This window comes from Artibeus jamaicensis, unplaced genomic scaffold (genome assembly GCF_021234435.1).
Source record: "Artibeus jamaicensis isolate MK-2021 breed Jamaican fruit bat unplaced genomic scaffold, CSHL_Jam_final scaffold_614, whole genome shotgun sequence".
NCBI lineage: Eukaryota > Metazoa > Chordata > Mammalia > Chiroptera > Phyllostomidae > Artibeus > Artibeus jamaicensis.
Window position 1 is genome coordinate 4,001,303 of NW_026522050.1, and position 23,457 is coordinate 4,024,759.

Genomic DNA, 23,457 nt, shown 5'->3' on the forward strand with positions numbered 1-23,457 from the left:
CTTTTTGCCCAATCCTTCCCCCCCCTCCCCTCGCCCCCCTACAGCCGTCAACTGCTCTCCTGTGGTCCCTCCCCCTTTTCCTTGTCAGTTCAGGTTGTTCGTTGGATTCCACATATGAGTGGGATCACATGGCATTTGTCTCTCTCTGACCTGCTTATTTCCCTTAGCCTATTGTTCTCCAAGTGGCACTTACTTTGAAATATACATAATTTTTTTGTAACTCAACTGGGCTCCTTTTGCTTGAACTTAATCTTCATTGAAACATTTTATTTAAAATTTAAAAAAATAACACTGTTTTGTTTGTTTTCATGGATACAGAAGTGACCGTTGACCAAAACAAACCAAAAAAAATTGCCAAAGCAACCCAACAGGAAAAGAAGTCTTTTTAATGAATGTTCATGGAATAACTGGGTTTCTTTGTGAAAAGGAAGGGGCCTCAGACCTTACCTCTCACCACACCTAAAAATACATTCAAGACACAAAGATGCTTTCATGACTTGGGGAGAAGCAAAGGCTTCTCAAATAGGTCACAGACTCAATAACCATAAGGGGGGGGGGAAGCTGATACACTGAACTTCATAAAAATTTAAAAACTCCAGCTCTTCCAGAAACACTGTTGAGAAAATTGAATATATAAGCCACAGACTGGATGAAAGTATTTGTGAACATTTGGCTGGCAAAGGACTGGTTCGCAGGAGGATGGAACCTCTGCACCTTGATAGGGATCTCATTGTCAAAAGGGAGCTTTGGGGCCCAAACTCAGCAGATGTACACACGATATCTGTGCGTTTCACTGCATGTATGTTTTACAGCAAATGAAAAAAACTTTAAATAAATATCAAAGTCTAGTTACTAATTTGCATTCTTACGTATTCAGGGGACGTGCTCTGATGTCTGTAGTTTTTCTCTGAGATGCACCCGGAAGTAGATGGTCCGGTGGGTAGGGAGAGGAGTGGAAAGGAATTCCTCTTTGGAGGAATGTGCAATATTCCTTGTGCAATTGAGTCAGTAGTTGAAAAGTCAATCGCAGAACAGAAGGGCTGGGTATATGGGTGTTCGCTCTAAAACTCTTCCATCATTGTCGTTCGTTTGAAGTTTTTAAGAAAAATTCAGTTACATTTTATGCATTTGTTCTTGTAGTGGTGATGAACTTGTTTAAATAAAAAAGGGACTCCATTAAAGAAAGACAGTAAGTAAGCCCAGCCCATCTGGCTCAATGGGTTGGGCCTCATCCTGAAGGTGGAAAGCTCACCGGTTCGATCCCCAGTCAGGGCTCGTGCCTGGGTTGCGGGTTCAGTGCCTGGTTGGGCCATGTGCAGGAGGCAGCCGACCTCTGTTTCTGTCGCACATCGGTGTTTCTCTCCCTCCTTCTCCCTCCCTTCCCCTCTCTTTAAAATCAAAGGGCACGTCCTCAGGCGAGGGAAAAAATAGACAGCAAGTACTGGGACAGACAGCGCACAGATACCACAAACCTCGGGGCGACTCGGAGTGAGCGGGTCGGGCCGGACAGGGGGCCGCTGACGGCAGGCCGTGTCCTTTCTTTTTATAGCAGACTTCATTTATTTTATTTTTTGAGATTTTATTTATTGTTAGAGAGAGGGGAAGGGAGGGAGGAAGAGACAAACATCGACCGGTTGCCTCCTGCACACCCCCAGCTGGGAACTGTCTCCACCCCAGGCCTGTGCCCGGACTGGGAATCAAACTGGCACCCTTTCGGCTCACAAGCCAGTGCTCGATCCACTGAGCCACACCAGCCAGGGCACATGCCCTGTCCTGCTGCTGCTTAGCTGTGGGCGTGGGCCTCTCTGGGTTTCAGTTTCTCGTGTAGAGATGGGATCATGGGACCTCCTCTGCAGGGAGGCTTGCTCTGAGTATGATGGGACACAGACCAGGGGAAGCATAGCTCGGGAGGCCACATACCACCCTCCTCCCCACACATGACAAGGACAGAGAACGTCGCTATCTGGGACGACAGTCGGAAGGACGCTCTGGGGCAGGGAGGGAGGTGCACGTGTCGGGGCGCGATTCTAAGAAGGCCCACCAGATTGAATGGGGAGGAGAGAGCAGAGAGAGCTGGTGCTGAGCGCCCACACAGACACGATTCCCAGCTATTTCTGCTTCTCCAGCACATCCTCCTTGTGGGAAGTGAGATGCCCACCCTCGGCAGAGGTGGGTGCATCCCGGTGCCCTGTGCTGCAGGGCCTTCAGGTGCAGCGTCCACTTCCTGAAGGGCACCTGAGTGTGGGACTTCGCTTTCTTCCAACACACTAGGTCTTGCAAGAACTCTCCACCTTCCACAGTGGGAGGGATCAGTGCAATTCACGAAAACCCTTTGCCCCCGTCCCAGGGCATCCAGCCACCCATCCTTGGAGCACACTGAGCCACCGGAACTACAGAGGAGGTGGGGGGTGGACCTCACCAGAGCAGGAGGCCCAAGGGGACTCGACTCCTGCAGGCCCACAGCTCTCGCTGATGGGAAGCTTTGCTTTGAACTCTGCAATCGGATTGACGCATCGATTTTTATTTTTACTCATCCCTTAAGTCATTAGAAACATGTTCGGCATGCTAAGCAGCGTGGCAGGCACTAGGGTCACGTAAAGGTGAACAAAAATGGATCCATTCCTCACTCGTGGAACTGAAGGTCCCGTGGGGAGACAGGCGTTGATCAGAGAGTGACCAGACAAGTGTAAAATCGAGTGGTGAGGGAAGGCTTCTTTGAGGAAGCGGCCCCTGAACTTAGACCTGAGAGAGGAGGGGGCAAGGAGGGGAAGGGAGGATTCTGGGCAGAGGGAAGCCATGAGCAAAGGCCCAGAGGTGGGAGCGCAGGACCCGAGGAGGAAGTAGATAAAGCGCGAAGTCCCCCTGACTTGACGCAGTCACAGGTTTATGCCCCATCCACATAATCGGGAAGAGTTTGGGTGACCCTCCTCCGTGCGGGCACCCCGTCTGGGGCTTGTGGCTTAGTGCTCTGCAGCAGGGTGACAGCAGGCTACGGATCACGTGGGACGTTTATAAGGGCCAGGCTGGAAAGTGGCTCTCAGGACTTGCGCACACATCCTACTGCCCGGTCTCAGTCACGGCACCGGCCTCATTACAAGGGAGGCTCGGGGAGAAGAATGGGTGGTGGATACTTGCCGCAGTCTCTGCTACAATCCACCCTTCTGTTTCCCAAACCCGCAAGTTTTTCTCCTTGCTCACGGCACACTCTCACCCTCTTCTCAAAGGACACCACCTGAAGTCCCGTCCTGTCCTCTCCCTGCATGTGGACCCTCCAGTGAGGCTCTTCTTGGGCCAGGGACCTATGAAAAGACAAGGAAACTGCCCCTCACCCTGCCCCATATGGTGTCAGAACAGGGACAAACCTGCCAGGGCACCTTCTTCACAGACTCTGGTTGTGCCCCAGGGGGACTCTCCCACCCGCTCTCCACCTTGGCCCTGGCTCTTCTCTCCGGAGCTTCCTCCTTGGCGATCACTCTCCTTGGCCACATAGGAAGTGGGTGAGGCCCTTGGGGGCCATATACTCTCTCTCCTGCTCATGGGCTGTTGGAGGTCCACAGGTTGTTTTATAGCTGAAAACAGTCAAGGGCTTTTGTTTGGGGGTGGGGGAGGGGGGCCCCAGCCCTCAGTTCCCTTGGCAATACAATTAAATCTTCCAGACTCCGAGGGCCTCTAACCCATTTGTGCCTAGTCAGTTTCCTGTGCCTGCAGCGATACCCAAATTCTTTTCCAAGATGTATCTCCTGAGCCTCACTTGTTTTGCTGGTTCACCTCCATACCTCTGTTGTCTCCTCAGTGACTATCTCGAGGCTATTTGGAATGAGAAACCAGAGGCACGCCTTTAATGTGATCCTGGCCTGAGTCACCTCACCCAGGAGGAGAGTTTTCCTGGGCCTTTATTGCCCCAAACTTATTTTATACCCCATCTTTTTCCACTTAGGGTGCAGAAGGTTTTGCAACCCTGGGAGGCCTGAAATTTTGAGATTCGGTTTCCTTTCAATTCTACTCAACCACCAGGTAAGTCTTCCCTGAGCCCATCTCTTCCTGGCAAACCCTCACCAAATGCAGACAATAGCAGCCAACAGAGACAACTGGTTCCCAGCTTCTCAGCCGCTGACCGCGTGTTCCGCCAGGTGGCGACCGCGAGGGGACCTCCAAGTTAGAGCAGGCAAGAGCGTCCCCAAACGTTTGGCTACTGCATAACACAGATCTCCCACATTTTGAAGGTCCTATGTCAGTTTCTTTGTTCACCTCTGCCCCAGCGTTAAGCCAGTGTCACCGTCGGTGAGTAACTCCACTCCTCTGCGCTGTCTCTTCATTGGCTAATGAAGGTAACAGTGCTTCCCACTTCCCAGGGCGGCCGCGGGAACTGAGTGAGGCAGCGCATGCGCAGGGTTAGCCCGACGGGCGGTCTGCAGTGCGCCCCCAGTGTGCGCTGGCTGTGAATCTGTTCCCGTGGAATGACGTGTGCTCCTATGAGACTGGGATACTAAATTCTCTAGAGTCTGATACACTAGCCAGGCACCTTTTCAAAAATATTGAAGTGAGAGGTTCACCTGTCCAGGGTACGAGGTACTCACCCATGTTGGCCAGTCGGTGATTTTTATTCTCTATAAACAGAAACAAGTAATTAGGAAGCCTAATTATTATCTGTATCAGTTACTGATTGCTACAATAATGCAGCCTAACAAATCATCCCAAAACTTGGTGGCTTAAAATAATAAACGTTGATTTAGCTTAAGGGTCAGTGGGTTTACAGTTTGGACTGGACTTGGCTGGGCAATTCTCTTGTCATGAATGGGCTCCCTTTCCTGTCAAGTTGTCTTTGAGGTGACAGAGGTGACTTGGACACACGTCTCTCAACCTGCTGAAAGCTAACTGGGCAGAGGACAAGGGCCAGGGCAAGCCCAAAATGGCGCAGGCGCCTTTCAAGGCTCTGCCTGCTTCAGAATTGCGGACACCGCACTGGCCACTCGAGGTCCTTGGCTGACCGGGAGTCACAGTGGAATGCCTCCAAAACTGCATGGCAAAGGGTGACGAGTCCACCAGAAAATTATAAAATTGGCTGGTGAGGGTGAAGTCAGAGCAAGCAAGGTAAGTTATTGCCACGATACTAAAAATAGGAGTGTCAGAGCTCCGTGGCCCTACTGTGGGGACAGACCTGCCATACGAGGCTGGTTGTCCCACAGCCTGCCCTCGGGTCAGTGCCCGAGACGCACAGACCAATCTTCTGTCCACTACCCCTTCTTCAGAGGTCCTCCGGGGCCTGGGCTCCACCCCGTTCTCCTCTGTGGCTCCTGGGTCTGGCACAGGGTCCACCCCGTGGTACCAGTGCAGACAGCCTCTGCTTGCAGATCAGTGAAATGGAGAACGAGAGAGTGAGCAGCGAACTCCCCAAGGACAGCCAAGACGCATTCTTCTCTGGAGCCCAGCGTCCAGTGAGGACCACCACAACACGTCTCTCAAGTTCGATTTCTGAGCATCGTTTTCCCAGTTTGCCCCTGGCCAACTGCCTGCCTCTACCTGTGCTAGAAACACAACACCCACCGCAACATCCACCAACACCTTCTCCCCTCTGGGTGACCCTGCTGAGGGGGTCAGAGCCAGAGGGAAACCAGGATCCTGGTCACACGGGGCCTGGACTCACAGCCTCCGGCCTTAGGAGGAACCAGCACCAGCTTGTCAGAAACAACACTGGGGCCAGTGGATTCGACGGAGGATGGGCCACCCGTCTTGGGGTCCTGGAATGGGGGTCCCACGGCCTTCCCAGACAGCTACACCCACCTCTCAGAGCCAGCCTCTGACTCGGAGGGAAAGGATGGACAGTCACGGGAAGACCCAGAAAGCTTCCAAGCTCGTCTCTGGGCTCGAGGAAAGGACAAAACCCTGGAAACAGGGTAGAGGTCGAGCCCTGCCCCTTGGCTCCCTCCCTGCTCCTCACACCCTACCACACCCAGAGGAACTCTCTGTGAACTCAAATCACCACCTGGAGAGCTAGGTAGCATCTGTCTTGCTGGAAGGGCTCCAGTGGTTAATGCAAGAGCTGCTGAGGTTGCGACCTCATCTCTGTGACAGCCAGGGTCCTGGGGTCCTCTAGGGAACCCAGAGGGGCTTTCTGCAAAGTCCTCCGCACAGCAGTGCATCACAGACCAAGAAAAGGTCCAGCATGCAAAGCCAGGAGCAGCAGAGGGACAATGAGGCCTGCAGGTTTTGAGACAGAGTAGAATATGGTGCCTGAGCACACAGGCCCTGGAGGCCTACCACCTGGCTTCGAATTCTAGTTCCACTGCTTCCGATCTGTGACTGCCAGCAAGCTTCATCTCACCGGGCCTCGTCCCCCTCCTCTGTGAAAGGTGAAGGATTGCTGCACCTGTCTCCTGTTGCTGTTATGGCTGTAATGACGGATGCAATCCAGGTAGAGCTCCTAGAAGTCTTGGGTGCCCCTGTTCCTGCAGCCGTCATTACTACCAAATGCTAATCAGGGTCAGGTCTGTGCGAGGCACCTGCTGTGCAAGACTCCACTTAGTCCTTACACACACACACACGAGGGGAGGTGCTTCTTCCTGCCCTTCCACGAGTGAGACACAGAAGTGTGGAGAGATTAGGTGACGTGCCCAGGGTCATCCAGCTGCCAGGTGGTGGAGCCAGGGTTCTGATTCCCACGCAGCGACCTTGACTGCCCCGCTCCATTTCCTGCCCAACACGCGAATCAGAGTGACACCAATCGTGAACATTTCTTTTCTTTTCTTTTTTACTCCTCATCCAAGGATCTGCTTGCTGGTGTCAAGAGAGAGTGGAAGAGAAAAAAAGACAGAGAAATATTGACATACGAGAACACCAATCAGTGGCCTCCCGTGCGGGCCCTGACCAGGAACCAAACCTGCAGCCTCTGAGTGCAGGGGAGGACACTCTACCCAACTGAGCCACCCGGCCAGGGCCAGATGGGAACATTTCGTTACGTACTAACTAAACTGAAATCCACCGGGAACTAACACATACATCTTAACATTGTAATTTGCTGTTTAAAATGGCAGGCTGCAATGTGCAGTTACGTGAAATGCGTTCCCTCGTTAACGAGAATGCCCTTCTTGGCAGGAGTGAGTGATTCAGGCAAGACTGCAACTCTCCTTTTGTGGTTATGAGGTTACAAGGTGGTAGATGTCTCTGCCCGCTTTCTCCTTTGAAGCCTAATACTGTCTTGGGTACTTCACCTTTTCTACCATCACTCTGAAGTGCCTGGCTGCTAGTGGACATTTGTTTCTTAAAGCTGAAAGAGCACTGCTTGCCTTGGGCCACTTGTCCCACCAAGGCCATTTTACCTCCCTCTGAGGAAGCAACTCACAAGGCTCAGAGGGTTCCCAGAGAAATGGAGGTGTCCCAAGTTGGCTTCACTAGAAGCTGATCAGCATCTTCAACTTGGCAGCTGCAGGGTGGCAGGGCCACCGTCCTCAGATGCAACAGGCTGTGCTAATAACAGGGCCATCAGCTCAGCGTCTCCCAGACCTGCTTGCCATTTAAGGCTGCTCGAGCCTCTGTATTGCAAAATCTTCCTGTCTAGCCACAATAGCAGCAGATGAACTAAAGGATGAATGTGAGACTCTCAGCTCTCCCCGAAGAATCTCTTTCCTAGGTGATATTTCAAATAAAAGCCAGGTTTGTGTCAGTACCGCCCTGGCTGGAGCTGAAGAGAGAGACCAGGTGACCCGTAGCTAATGCCCAAAGCCAGCAAGAGATGCCTTCACTGTGACCCGTGACGGATACGCTCCATCTAAGGCACAGAGCTGGGGCAAAAGGCGTTCGGCTTACGGATTTTGAAGACTTAAAATGATTCGGTGAGAAAATAATGGGAAGAGAACAGCCTTTACTGACCCAGTCTGATGTGTCAAGCAGGAGCCTGGAGATAGGACCTGCGAGACCACTTCAGACGGGTCAGGGCAGGCCTGGATGCTCATCGGCCCTGCACAGGCTCTGAATGAGGTCGGTGAGTGGTGATGTGTCAAATGGAGAGGAACGAGTCTAGCTTCTGTTCACCGCGGACCCTGGGGGAGATGCTGGCCCTTGCTATATGTTTATTAACTTTTTTAAACACACTGTGGTTGGCCTAGTTTCACTTAATGCCTGATAAAGTGGAAAACTGTTTACATAGCACCCCCGGGTCTGGTGCTGAGCAGCCGGAGTCAGCAAGATCCTTCACTCTCAGAGATGACACAAGCCAGCAGCCTGGGAGGCAAACAGTTCCTTTAGAAGCATGCCATCCCCGGGGCCGGGGGGGGGGAGTGGCAGCACGTTAAATAAGACAACATCAGGATGAGGAGAGATCAAACCCCAGGGGGGAAAAGCGCACCAAGGGCGCACTTGGCTGCTGGGGTTCATCGCGTCACTGTCCAGGACAGATGGGCGAGTTGCCGCCCAATTCACGTGCCCTCCTCGCAGGCCAGATATATCTCTCTATGTAAACTCTGCTGGTTTAGCCTTCTCCCCACAGGACATCCAACGAGGCCCGAGAGAATGGCCAGAGTCGGCAGTAAGCTCCAGGGTGCCATCCGTCTTCCAGTCTGCCCCCTAAATCTCACCCCCATGCCTTGCTTAGGTGCGTGCTGCAGATGTGTCCACCCAAGCTCTCGTTGGCAGGGTCTGCCTCCCCTCCAGTCTTTGCGGGCTGGTGAGACACCCTGTGATGCCTCCGTAGGCTCGGCTTTCTATCTACAGATGAGAGGGCCCTGCGCATAGCCCTGGTGACCTTCCTCACACGCCAGGCAACCTGTTAGGAGACAGGTTTGAAGTCTCAGGCAGAGGCCATGACCAAATGCTAGCACCGAACGAATGTCTATGAGAGTGCACTGTGTGCTGGGAGTCACTAAGAACTTCATGTGCTTTGTCCCTTTCCCATCTGATCGCCACCGCCGGTGAAGATAGGGAACGTCACCACCCTCACTTGATAATGAGGAAACCGAGGCTCAGGCCAATGCATTGATCCAGGAAGTGAGCCGCAGAGCCCGGATTTGAACTTATAACCAGTGCCTGCACCGCTTCCTCCCTCAGCGAGCGTGGCCCTGGGCGACTAAGGGTTTAGGGAGGGGAGCTTCTGGCAGCGTCCTGCCCCCTCGGTGACGCGCAGGTCATGCCTCAGAGCTGACAAGCTCCTCTGCCATCATTTTTCAGAGCGTAGGTTTCTACCCTGTTCCCAACAGTGGGCAGTGTGTTCTAGAACAAAGTTCGCAAGATTTAGATGGAACCAAACTAGATGCTGGCTTTTTGACTGAATAGCTACTCGACCTTGAACAAACTGCTCTCTGAGGTCCCTTTCTCACCTACGGAACAAGCTGAAGGCCACTTGTCTGTGGGAGTGCTGTGAAGCTGTGAGGAAAAGCTCGTTCTCCTCTCTCCTCCTAGCCAGGGACCTGAGGAGCAGGCTGGGCCATGAGGAGGCTCCAAGGAGAAGCCCCTGCAGCTCCCGACACCAGGAACATGGTCTCGCTCCCCACACGCAGCTCTCGTGGTCACCAACCCCCTGCTACCAGGTCTGCCTGCCTTCCTAAGGCCACACCTTTAGACGGTGCAGACCGTTGTCACGGGATCACAGCCGCGAGGGCTCCGGTGAGGCCACCTGAGCAACGCCGGTCCCCTGGCCCTAGGGCTAAACACTTCCAACGAATTCATGCTAACATATTATTTATGGCACTTTGTCAATTAAAATAATTGTGCAGGCTGCAGAAATATAGAAACATTTTGCCATAATGTTACCTGGAAATAAAACCCATGATTGTGGCCTTGAAAAGCTCTGCAGACACGTCTGTGGATTATGCGAAACAAAACTGTGTGGGGGCGGGGAACTGTGCTGTCCTTTCAGAATGTTCTTTAACATTCCCTCCACACTCAGGTTGCAGAGTGGGCGTTCGAGAGACAACCCGATGGGGAGGAAGCTGACTTTTAAGCAGCGTGCCCACACCACTCCTGCCTGCTGCGCCTGTGAAAGACGGGGGTCAGGGGCTTGGGTCAGCTTCCCTCGGCAGAAAGAACCATCCTGGGTGGGAAGGGGACAAGTGCACAGGAACAAGGCCCTGGGCTGCGCAGGAGGTGCAGCGCCGCAGCCAGCTGCCTCTTCCTCGGAGCTCGAGTTCCATCTGGCTGAACAGTGAGCCGGGGCATCTGCTTCCCTGCAGTGCCCTCCTGTGGCGGAGGCCTGCCAGGGGGCAGACAGGCCCCACAGCCCACAACCGGGAGAAACCACTTATTTTTCCCTTTTCTTTTAAAAAATGTTTTTAACCCTGGCCGGAGAGCTCAGTGGGTTAGAGTGTTGTCCTAATAGTCCAAGGTTGTGGGTTTGATCCCAGGTCAGGGCACATACAAGCATCGACCAGTAACTGCATAAGTAAGTGGAACAACAAATCGATGTGTTTCTCTCTCTCTGGTCCTTTCCTCTCTCTCCAAAATCAGTAAGTTTTTAAAAATGTTTTTAATTAACTAGCCACTTTTCAAGGCAATTATTGGGTATATAAAATTTTTAAGCAGAAGGAGTCACCACAAAAACCATTACCATCACAGTTTTTCTTTAATCGCTATGTTTTCTATAGGCAAAATGGACACATTTATGAAATAACACAAAATATGCTCCTTTTTAAAACACCAGATTTCAGAAAAACCAGTGAAAGTAAATTCAGCATTGCCGGTTGAGGGGAATCTTAATTTTAAAAGCAATTTCAAAAGTTAAATAAATAAGAACTAAAGGCAGTCTCACACACACTGGGTGGCCAGAGGACGCCCTCGCAGGTCTAAGCCCCTCTGGAGGCCAGAACGGAGTGCAAAGGTGTCACAACAAGACGCCGGGCGTCCGCCCATCCTGAGCACGAAGCAGGCCTACGTGACGGGGCGGCAGGGCCAGGGTGGCTGCAGGTCTAAGGAGAAGCAGGCAGGCAAAGCCCGTGTCCAGGAGAAGCGCTGAGGGCCTCGGGCTGGGCCCGGGTGGCAGGCGGGGGCCCAGCTCAACGCGGCTTTTCAAAGAGGTACTCGAGGTCTGGGGCACGCAGCCTCTGCTCCTTGTTTTTATTTTTGGCAAAGTCTCTCAGCAGTGCCATGACTTCATTTTCAAATATTTCTGGGGCTGGTTTTGCTTCTGCAAGAGAAGAATGGGCGGAAAGAATCATGTCAGTCGGTCAACATTTAGGCAAAAGGATCTTGAAACGTGAAACTCGGACGTCGGCCAAGAGCCTCGGCAGACACCCAGATCGTCCCCATCCTTCCTCCAAGCACCCGCAGCGGCCACCTGCCTGCGTGACCTGCTTTACCCGCACAGCCGCCCCTGCGGGCTCACACGGTGTCCATGGCGGCTGCTGGGCTACATCGGCAGAGCAGGTGCGGCAGCGCCCATATGACCACAAGACCGAGATACCTGCTCTGTGGTCCCTCGTGAGCAAGGCTGCCGACCTCTGGCCTGCCCTGTCTTGGCCGCACTGCTTTGCTCTGCGTTTGGTATTTCAGTTGTTTTCCAGGCTATGCATTCTCTGAGGCAAAGGCCCTTGGCTGTAAGTGACAGAAACTAGTAACTCAAGTACACTGAAGCCAAAGGGAATGGACTGGAAGCCCACCAGAGGGACACGACAGTGCCACGTCCCCGAGGGGCAGCCCTGAACACACGGAGGCACAGAAAGCGCGGCAACGCGGATGCCAGCCGCAGGCGAGCGGGGGCAGGGCGGCCGGACACTGCTCACCTTTGACCCTTCTTTCCACCCTGAGACACTCAAGATTCAAATCATAAGCAAAGCCTTCCACTGGCGAAGCTTAGGTAGGTAAGGTGTTCTGGAACTACCCTCCTATCAAGGCTAAATACAGGGCTAGGAGGGGAATTCCTCAAAACAAAGTTCGATCCCTCCTCAGTCAGCACAGAACCTGGCTTCCAGTGGGTCAGGACTCTGTCTGTTTGTAACGATCGAAGTAAAATTAGGGATATTTAGGTTCCCCGGAGGATGCTGAGAGTTGTAAACAACCCTGCTCGCATCCTAACAACAAAAGCCAGGTGAATGACAGACACCATGAGCCGTGAGGTCATCAGACTGCCGAGGTCGCAGAGCAACCTCATGGAACAAATCTAGGGACAGAGGCCCCTGGGGGGAGAAACCGGACCTGAGCACCCGCTCACCTGGGACAGAGGCACATCACAAAAAGGGAAAAGATTCAGCTACGTGTTCAGTGACCAGCTAAAAGCCGAGTGGGGACTAGCCACAGACCCAGGGGAGCTCACGCGCACCTACTGGTTCTTCGGAAGAAACCTGCACTGAGCATGCTCCTGACAAAGACTAGGTTCAGAACAGGAGGCCGGAGCAAGCCATGGCGAGGGGAGCAGACAACTGTGCAAAGAAAGCATCACGCCCCACCCAGCCCAGTCCTTGCCTTTTGCAGAACAAAAACCTCGGGTGACTGGAGCAGGTCAGCAAACCCAGTCTCCTGCAGGGCACACAGGAGAACCCATCTGGGCTGGTGAAAGGGTAAAAGGAAAATAAATCCCCTCCCTAGTAGGGTGGGTGGGGTCACCAAGAAGGCCCACCTCCAAGGCCCAGGGCCACAGAGACTGAAGCTGGGACTGAAGCTGGAAGCCCTCCCGACCTCTTCCTCCCCAAGCAAACAAGCACCACGTAGGAAGCAACAAGAATCTACAACTTGGGGGAGGCTAAACTCGGGGAGAGAGATTCCCTTTGAGGCACAGAGATACAGGGACACTGAGAAACACCCTCAGGAGACTCGGCTTCCACCCAAGCTGAGTAACGACAGAGGCCAGTGGTGCCAAAGCAATCAGCTGAACTCCTAACTGGGCGGACTTGATCGCCGCACTGACAGCTGGGTGGAAGCGTGCCCATGTCCAGGCGTATATGCCACCCACCCTGGCCTCCACTGTCTCACTCACGATGTCTGACACTCAGTCAAACGTTGTGAGACCCACACACTGTGAGGGGACAAAGCTGTCACAGAGACGGACTAAGAGATGACCCGGATGTTAGACTGTTGAGGGCTTTAAAGTAACTGTGACCAGTATGTAAAAGAATCTAGTAGGAAAAGCAGATGAAGTACATGTACAGATGAGCACTTCCAGCAGAGAGTTAGAAACTGCAAAAGCCAAATGAAAATGTTAAAAAATAAAAACAAGCAAATAAGCGGCCTAACCTCAGCAGGTTGATCATGAGATCTGACAGTCAAGGAAAGAATCAGTGAACTGAAGACGGGTCCGCAGATACTGCTGATACAAACCACCCAAACTGATCCGTAAAAACAGTGACACACAAACCGATTCCAAAAGCTAGAAAATAATATTGACAGTCTAACCTAAGTGTGATTGGATCCAACACGCCTAGAGGACCGCAAGCAGGGCGAACACCAAAAACAAGCACCGAGACATGCCATATTCAAACCGCTAGAAACCAAAGATGCTGAAAACATTCAGAGAGAAAAGATGCATTATATACAAAGGAACAAAGGCGCATCAGACCTCTTGTCAGAAACGAGGCAAACCAGAAAACGACACCTGGTATCACCGGAGGAATCTGAACTTGGCAGTACAATGAAGGTAAGGAAGCAAAGCGAAAACCGACCCAAATCCAGCCCGACTCCTGACCAGACCGGGTCCCGCACACCCACGCCTGGCACAAAAGTGTGTGCCCCTGCAAAGTGATGAAAGAAAAATCGTGAACCTGCATTTCTCTATCCAGTGAGAGAATTCATAACAGCAGACCTACACTACAACAAACACTAAAAGAAATTCTTCAAGAACATACCAGACTGAAACGTGGATCCATATGAATCAGTGCAGATCTCCAAAGACAATGAAAATGAAGGTAAAAGTAAAATGTAATATACTTCATATATTATAAATCATGTTACCCAGGTATGTACAAATACTATATATGTTCTAATTTATAGATATGAGGTATTCTTTCCCCTATTTTACATTGCTCTAAAGGTAACTGCCTAAAGCAGAAGCAACACAAGTGCAGTGGAGGCCTACAGCACAATGGGAATGATACCAAGTGTGGCAAGGGCAGCACAAAAGATGAGAGGGCAGAACCGGGGGTTCTACTGTACAGTCCTCACATTATAAACGAGGCACTAGAATATTACTCAAAGGCAATGTATGCTACAAACCTTAGGGCAATCATTAAAAAAATTATAAGGAGAGGTATAAATAATAAACCAACAGTGGAGTAAAGTGAAATTTAAAATAATTTTAAAACCCCATGGAAATAGAGGGGAAAGGAACAAAGAACAGATGGAAGAAATAGGAAACAAACAGATGGTAGATTTTAAATGCAACCACACTGATCATTAATTACATGCAAATGGCCAAAAGACTAGAGACCATAAGACTGGACAAAAAAGTAAAGACTACACGTGCTGTGTACGAGACGCTCAATTTAAAGGTGAAAGGCCGGTGCGGTGCGCAGACGTCTAAGTCGGCCCGAGTATTCCCCACTCCCCAGCTGCACAAGCCTTGGGTGATCCCCAGGACTGAGAACGAGACAGGTGTCACGCCCGTGATTAGGTGATGTCATTCTGGCACAGCTGGCCTTAGGACAGGGAAGTTACCTCACCACATGAGCTCTACAAAAGCAGAGTGATCTCCAGCATGTGACAGGCAGGACGAGCAGACAGATGTGAGGCAGGAGAGGGACACCACGTGAGGGAGGATCTCCAGGGCTGAGGCGGAGGGGCTGCCGGGCAAAGAACTGGGCTCCTGGGAGCTGAAGGAGAACAGCAGCGAACAAGACAATCGGGGTCTCGGTCCCACAACTCAACCCCAACAGCCTGAATGCGCTTCCAGGTGGGAACATAAACAGTGGACTCTGACCTCAGACTGTGAGATCTGGACGAGCTTCTGACCTCTGAACTATGAGCCAGCAGACAGGTGCTGCTTGACGTCACTGAGTCTGTGGTAACTTATTACACAGCAGCAGAAAACCAATACAGATGGGAAAATACAGGCCATGTACACACTAATCGGGACAATGCTGCAGTGTCTAAATTACGATCAGACTCTCTGGAACAAGGAATATGATCAGCAGGAAAGACAGACATTATGTAATGATAAAGCAGCCAATTCATCAAGAGGATATAACAATCCTAACACGTCATCTCTGAGCTTCAAAACAGAGAAGCGAAAACCGAGAGAATGAAAGTAATCATGAATCCACAGTTATAGGCGGAGATTTCAATACTCCTCTCTTATTAATGGACAGAACAAGTACAAGTACAGAGAAAATCTGTCAGAACACAGAAGACATGAAGAACAGCACTAGCCGACCTGACCTGACATTTACAGAACACTTCATCCACAAGTGCAGGACACAAATGTTCAAATAAGTGCACATGCAACAGTTATCAAGACACCCACATTTCTGGCCATTAAAAAATTTCAAGAAATTGCCCTGGCTGGTGTGGCTCAGTGGACTAAGTGCCGGCCTGTGAGCTGAAAGGTTGCCAGTTCAATACCCAGTCAGGACACATGCCTGGGTTGCAGGCCGGGTATCCAGCTGTGGGTGTGCGAGAGGCAACCCACTGATTTATCTCCTGCACATCAAAGTTCCTCTCCCTCTTTTCTCCCTTCCTTCTCCTCTCTCTGAAAATAAATAAAGTCTTTAAAGAAGTTTCAAGATATTTAAAATAACTGAAATTGTACAACATATGTTCTGTGCTCACAATGGAATAAATAACAGAAAAATATCTGAAATATCTGGAAAATCTGGAAATATCTGAAAATTAGACATACTTCTAAATAACTCATAGGTAAAACAGGAAGTCACAAGGGAAATTAAAAAATATTTTGATTGGAATAAAAATAGAACACAACACACCCAAATTTGTAACATGAAGCTAAAGCAATGCTTAGATGGAAGTTTAAATGCTCTTGGTTAAAAAAATGGTCTCAACTCAATCAGCTCAGCTTCCACCTTAAGAAACTAGAAAAAGAGCAAATTAAGCCCAATGCAAGCTGAAGGAAATAATAAAGGAAACTGAAAACAGAAAAAGAAAAATCAATGAAATCAAAAGCTGTTGTTTGAAAAAATACATTGAAGGGGACTAAATGGTAATGGAAAAGAATATAATAAAGATTATACTTTAAAAAAAGAAAAGATACGTTGGTAAGCTTTAGCCAGACTGACTGAGGGGGGAAAAGCCCACGAACTACCAATATTAGAAACAAAGGAAAAACCTCACCACGGCTCTTCAAACGTTAAAATACAAAGGGAAGCTACAGCCAACTTTATGCTCATACATTCAACAACTTATATGATATGGGCAAATTTACAGAAAGACACAAATCTCATCCAAGAAGAAATAGCTGACTTAAATGGTTCCACAGGTATTAAAAATATTTGACTTCCCAGTTCAAAACTTCTAACAAAGAAAATCCCAGATCCAGATGGCTTTACCGGCAAATCCTATCAGATATTTAAGGGGGAGATAATATTGATTCGCTACAAATTTTCCTGAAAATGGAACAGGAGAAAGCACTTCCCAACTCACTTTCTGAAGCCAGCATCACCCTGATCGAAAGCAGATGATAACATGCCCCCAAAAACTACACGTCAGCACCTTCAGATACAGGAGCCAAGTCTCTAAAACACCAGCAAATCGAATCAACCCACGCACATCATGACCATGTGGTGTCTATCCTAGGAATACAAGGTCGGTTCAATATCTGAAAATCAATAGAAAATTTCATCATATCAATAAACCAAAAGGGCGGAAATCACATTACTAAAAAAATTATCGTCTCTGTAGATGCCTAAAAGCACCTGACAACGACCTCTATTTATGGTTAAACACTACATGTACCAAAAGCAGAAGGAAACTGTCAGCCTGGTAAGAGGCATTTACAACTAACCTACAGCTGACAGTGTATTTAATGGTGAAGGACGGAGTGTTTCCTCCCAGCGTGGGGAAAAGGCCAGAACGTCTGCTCCCACTCACTACTCAGCGTTGTGCGGGAGGCCCTAGACAGTGCAGCGAGGGGACTGAAAGATGGAAAGGGCTGGAAGAGAAAGAAAAGCACCTCTGCCCACAGATGACACAACTGTCTCCACAGAAAATCCCAAAGAGTCTATCAGAAAGCTTCTGGAACTGAGTGAGTTTAGCCAGGTCACAGTACACAAAGTCAACGCCTTTGTGTCAACGACTTATCAACTGCATTTCTACATTCTACCAACAGTGGAAAGTTGAAAAAAAACAACGTAAAGTCCCATTTACAACAGCACCAAAATAAATAAAATACCTACGTAGAAGCATAGCAAAATATGCTGAAAACTATAAAACTGACTGTAGCTGGCCGACTCCAGGAGGGCCCCCAGCGGTCCCTGGCCCCTGGTCCTGCACCTCTGTGTGAGCCGCCCCTGAATGAGGCTGGACCTATGATTCAGTTCTAACCAACAGAATCTGGCAAAGATGCTGGAACGTCACTGCTGTGATCAGGTTACAAAACAGTGAGACTCCCATCTTGCCGGCAGACTCTGCAGACTTCGTGGTTTGCAAGCTGCCATGTGGGGAGGCCCATGTGACCAAGAACAGAAGGCAGAAGCCAGCAAGGACCGAAGAGCCCATGAGGAAGTAAATCCCACCAAGCCCGGAGAGCAAGCCTGAAGCAGATCCTCCTCTCGTGAAGCGTCCTGATGGGGCCCCCGGCCCTCGGCTGGCACCTTGATGGCAAACTCACGACAGACTAAGGACAGGCCCAGAGAAGCCATGCCTGGATTCCGGACCCACCACAACAATGAGATGATAAACACGGGTTATGCAGGGATGGATAACACACCGACTACAGAAACAAAAGACCTAAGTAAACGGAGATATAGTGTGTTCAAACAGCAGACAATTCTAAATTGCTATCAGAATCTTCGCAAATTCGTCTACTGATTGAACACAACCCCAATCAAAATCCGATTAGAACTTTCTTTTGAGAAACTGAACAGCCGATTCAAAAACTGTAAAATTCCTAGAACAGAGAAAATCTCGGTGACTTCAGATTGGGCAAGTTCTTTGACAAGTACCAAAAGCACAATTCATTACCACATTTTACACTTTAAACCTACAGAAGAGCTTCTATTTTGTGCCACATAATGAGTGGAAACAAAAACACAAAAGACCCAGTGTGTGAGAGAAATAGAGGAGATATCCGAATATCCATTCTCTCCGTTTTCCTTAACAGAACTTCCAATTTGGTTGGACTCATGGAACCGACTAGATCATTTCTTCTTTATGGCGAGGTACAGCCATGCGACTAAATTGTGGCCAATGAAAAGCAAGTGGAAGTATGGTCCATAATTTCCCGAGAAGGACCCATAAGGAACGGGACGTGCTCTTCCACACAGGTTTTCCCGGCTGAACCACGGCACGACAGGCAGAGCCTCAGCAGCCACCTTGGGTCACGAAGCGAACGATACACACAGGGGATGAAGAGGTGGCAGGTCAAGGGACTCAACCCGAGGACTTTGCAAAACCCCTCTCCGTGCCTGCCCTGGACTTCTGTTATGAGAAAGAGAAACAGCTCAGTCTTGCGTAAGCCGTTATTGTTTTAGATTTTTTAACTCACGGCCAAAGCTAACCCTAACTCAAGCTCACCTCACACAGTGAGGTGCCAAACCTCACAAAGGCAGTGCCCCCGTGAGACCACGAGGGCCTCCTGCTACACATGTTGGAGAGCTGTCTGGTTCCAGTCCGTTCCCAGCCTCGTTTCTCTTCAACCTTCCTCTGACACCTACATAATTTCACTAAATTCCTCTCTGCTTAAATTACACACAATAGGTTTCTACTGTTAACAAAGAACCTTAACTAATCAAACAAATTTTATATAGTTAAGAAAAACCTGAAGCGTTTGGGTTGAGTGCCTATTTGCATGAATAAAAGAAAAAGAATCGCCACGGATATAATTCCAGACTCAGATCAGCCCAAGTCACCCCACTTTGCGCCTCATGCTGCGTTTGTGCCCAGTACCTGTAGCCCAGTAGTAAATATCCCAGTCGTTACTGGGCTCATTGATCAGCCGATCATAGAGGTTCAGCTGTTTCTCTGTCATGTGGTGCAGATATTCTTTAGCAAAGAGGCTAAAAATGAGACAGAAAGAAAGAGGTTAAGAAACTGTCCGCAGTCAGAGAAAAGTGGCCCCAGGACTCCCGGGTCCCCACCTGAGCAGAATACAGCTCTCCAGCATTCCCCGCTTCCTGCTCTCGTACAGCAGGCGGGCTCTTTTGGTTTCTATGGATTCATCAGTTCGTTCCTGCCACGGAGGCAAAGGGATTTCAATCATATCTTTCTGGGAATCTGTCGGGCTGTCACCTCTGTAGAACCGGCTGAGTGACGTCATGCTGAGCAAAGGAGACATTAGGTGGCGCCTCGACAGAGCAAGCTTCTGAAACAAATGAACCACATTTTTAACATCAAATAACATCATTGTCATCTGCTCAACACTTACTAGGCGCTAAATGCATTTGATCTCATTTAGTCCTTAAGTGGTTATGCTAATACTGACACCCCTTTATGGCTTAGGAAGCTGAAACCCAGGTTAAAAAATTTACCAAGGTAGCCCAAATAGCAACTGTAGATAGAATTGAAACCTAGGTGTAACTGAAAACATGTTCTTAAGCATTGCCCTCCCAGAAACTCTTCAGCAGAAATATCTTCTTCCTTTGAATTCCTACGGTATGGTTTGTATTCTCCATCACTTGACTGAGTTCAAATTTGAGCATACAGTGTCAGCACGGACCCTAACCCTCCACGGTCTCCCAATCTGGAGAACAGCAAAAACTATCCAGATGCAATGGGAAGGTGGTAACCAGCAAGATGGCAGAACAGGGAGCCCCGCACTCTGCCCCCGCAGAGACGCCAACTCCGTAAGTAATGCACGGACCAACTCCCTTTATGAGAATCCCGGAAACCAGTTCAGAGGTTCCGAACCCCCAGGGGAGCAGAAAAGCAGCTGCGTCAAAGCTGGAAGGAAAATGCACGACGCTCATTCACCAGAGTCCCTCCCCCTAGCTCAGCCTGGTGCAAGTGAAGAAGATACTTGGTTCCTGGTTTCTCCCTGGGGAGAGAAAGAGAAGCCTGAAACACACGTCCACAGTGCAGACTGGCTTAGTTTCTGTCCCCTCTGAATCTAATTGCTGACAGGAAAGGGCGCCAGGCTGGGTGCTGCTGAGAACAAAGGTGAGGGTTTGGACTAGCACACACTCACTCACCATGGTCACTACCCCTGGCTCAGCACAGATGCAGGAGAAAATCTCCAATGCCTGGCTTTTCCCTGAGGAGGTTAAGAGTTGGAATGTATGTCCAAAGTTCCAGCTTTTGGGGGAGGAATCTGAGAATGGTTTCTGTCCCACCTGCCTCAGAGCACTGACAGGACCCAGCACACGCTAGATGTCTGAAAACCAAAGAGAACTGGAGAGCTTGCTGCGCTCTGGGGGGACCCGTGGTACAGGAGACAGGGGCCAATACAGCTTGGTGCCTTTCCCTGGAGAATAAGACAGGAGCATGCATCCAAAATGCCTGCTTTTCAAGGAACCGCTCAAGACATTGATTTCTGTCTTCACCAACTTGTAGCTTTGATGGGAGCTGGAACACTACAGAAACCTGGCGACTATTGAGACCAAGAGGAGCTGGGAGGCTTGTGACTGCTCCACAGGATCTGCAGTACCACAGATAGACACCAGAGGGAGGAAGAGGTTATGAGTTCCCGAAAACAGCCAGCAAATCCCTCTGGCTGGGAATGTACACCACACACCCAGAAGACACCCAGATTCCAGAGAAACAATTAAGGGGATCCCCCAGAATCTCTAGCAGGGCTGATTGCTGGCGGTCTTTCCTTGTACAAAGCCAGCCCAAAACTACTGTGAGAGGTGGCTGTTTTTTCAAAGTAGTAAATCCCAACACAAAGTTGCACAGGATGAAACAAGGAAATGTAGCCCAATCAAAAAAGCAAAAACAATCTCTAGAAACCAACCCTAGTGAAACAGTTACATGAATTACCTGACAAAGAATCCAAAATAACTGTCATCAAGATGTTCACTGAGCTCAAAGGGACAATGCATGAACAACATGAGAATACCAACAAAGAGGAATACTTTAGAACCCAACAGAAATTTTGGAACTGAAGAATAACTGAACTGAAAAATTCACTCTAGGGGTTAAAGAGCAGACTTGATCAATCAGAAGAAAGAAATTCTAAGATAGGTCATTTGAAATTACACAGAGGAAGAAAAAAGAGAATGAAAAGTAATAAAGTACACATGAAAGACTTAGCAGACCACTATACACATTACGAGAACCCCAGAAGAAAAGAGCAAGAAGCAGAAGGCTCATTTGAAGAAATAATGCCCCCCCCAAATATTCTAAAATATGGGAAAAGAAATGAACATTCAAACTGAAGAAGCCCAAAGGATCTAAAGCATACTAGACAGCAAAACAAAAGCATATGAAAGCACAGAGCAAAGGCAAATACCTGACAAACCCAGGATACTGTAATACTGTCACGGTGGTACAAAAACCACTTTTAATTCTGATGTAAAGGTTAATAAACAAAAACATTTTAAAAAAATAGTCTGCCCTAAGAGGCATGGCTCAGTACACAATATAAAATATAAATAATGGTAACATCAATAAAATGAAGTAGGGAGGAATGAAATGAAGTGGAGAGGAGTAAAATAACAGTTTTGTACGAGATTCAAGTTAAATGGTTATCAGCTTACAATAAATTATAAAATGTTTTTTGTAAGCTCCACAATAAACATACAAAAAATACCTATAAAAGCTACACGATAAAAATTTAAAAAGGAGCCGACCAGTGTGGCTCAGTGGGTTGGGCATCACTCCACAAAGCAAAGGGTCACCAGTGTGGTTCCCAGTCAGGGCACACGCCTGGGTTGCATGTGTGGTCCCTGGTTGGGGAGCAGACCAGAGGCAACCAACTGATGTTTCTCTCTCTCTCTTTCTCCCTCCCTTCCCCTCTCTCTAAAAACAAACAAATAAATTAAATCTTTTTTAAAAATTAGAAAATCGAAGCATGTCTCTATTTTAAAAAGCCCATGAGAGACAAATGATAACAGTAAAACACAAAGAGGGACATAAGCTACAAGACAGACAGGGAACAATTAACAAAGTGGCAATAGTAAGTCCTTACTACCAGCCATCACTTCAAATGTAAATGTACTAAACTCTACAACCAAAACATATAGAGTGGCTCGATGGATAAAAACATAGTAAGATCCAACTACATGCCATTACCAAGACGCACTTTACATGTAAAGATACGTATAGGCTGAAAAGTAAAAGGATGAAAAAAGACATTCCATGCAAATGATAACCAAAAGTGAACAGAATGTCCCTACTCACATCAGACAAAACAGACTTGAAGTCAAAAACTGTCATGAGATAAAGGACATTATGGAACAATCAAAAGGTATATTCAGCAGGAAAATAGAAGAACTATAAATATATATGCAACCAACATCAGTGCACCCCAAAATATGAAGCAAGCACTGACAGCGCTGAAGAAACAACACAATAATAGATTTCAATATCCCACTTTCAATCATGGACAGAACATCCAGACAGAAGATCAATATGGAAATAGGTGACCTGAACACTACAGACCCAATTAACCAAACACACATATACGGAACATGCCATCCAAAAGCGACGAGACTACATTCTTCTCACGCGCACTAGGAACATTCTCCAGGACAGATCACGTTAAGTTACAGAACGAGTTTGTCTAAGAAGATTGAAATTCCACAGTGGAATGAAACTAGAAATCTATAGAAGGGAAACTGAAAATTTTACAATTGTTAAACTAAAATAAAGCACTTAACCAATGGTTCAAATGAGTCAGAAGAAATCAAAGGGAAATTAGAAAAAATCTTGAGACGAAAGACACAACGTACAAAATATTAGATGCAGCAAAAGGCAGCACTACGAGAAAAGTATACAGTGGTAAACACTACATTAAAAAAGTAAGACTTTATGATGCTACGTGAAATAATGCTAAGTAAGCATCAGAGATTTAAGAACAGAGATTAGGGGCGCCCAGAGGCGGTCGGGCCAGCTCCTCCTAGGCAATAGGTGAAATCCGACTAGGGTCTCGCAGGAAGACTAATCGGTCAAACTATACTACAAGCCAGGCACACAGTGGGCTCAGCAAACGGTGGAAGCGACATGAATCTCCTAATTTTGCAAGATCGACCTCTCCGTGGGCTATGGGGCTGTTGGATACTCCCCAGTCTCCAAAACTAGGGAGGAAAAGGAGACTCAGTCTCTACCGTGGCCCGCCTAGGACCCTAGAACCTCCATTCTCCTCACCCGCGTCAGAGCCGGGAACACCGTAGCCACTGCCATTTTCCCCGACTTGTACCGGAAGCCTACGGCGCGGAAGCCGGGAACCCCAAGAGGAAGGCTTTGCGGAAGACACTTCCCAGCGTATAGCGGAAGTGG

At 48.8% G+C, this 23,457-nt stretch overlaps 1 protein-coding gene across 2 annotated transcripts; it reads right to left on the bottom strand.

Annotated features, from left to right (window-relative positions):
* Nucleotides 1-10,530: 10,530 nt before the first annotated feature.
* On the bottom strand, nucleotides 10,531-23,437 carry SDHAF2 (succinate dehydrogenase complex assembly factor 2). 2 transcript variants are annotated; one of them, XM_037137759.2, is made up of 4 exons: nucleotides 23,326-23,437; nucleotides 19,161-19,381; nucleotides 18,970-19,079; nucleotides 10,531-11,110 (listed from the first exon to the last, which is right to left on the bottom strand). In XM_037137759.2, exons 1-4 carry the CDS (start codon nucleotides 23,359-23,361, stop codon nucleotides 10,980-10,982), a joined length of 498 nt encoding a protein of 165 aa, XP_036993654.2. In that variant the 5' UTR covers nucleotides 23,362-23,437; the 3' UTR covers nucleotides 10,531-10,979. The 2 variants fall into 2 exon arrangements, with proteins under 2 accessions (XP_036993654.2, XP_036993653.2); XM_037137758.2 differs by having other exon boundaries at nucleotides 19,161-19,384; nucleotides 23,326-23,435.
* Nucleotides 23,438-23,457: the final 20 nt, after the last annotated feature.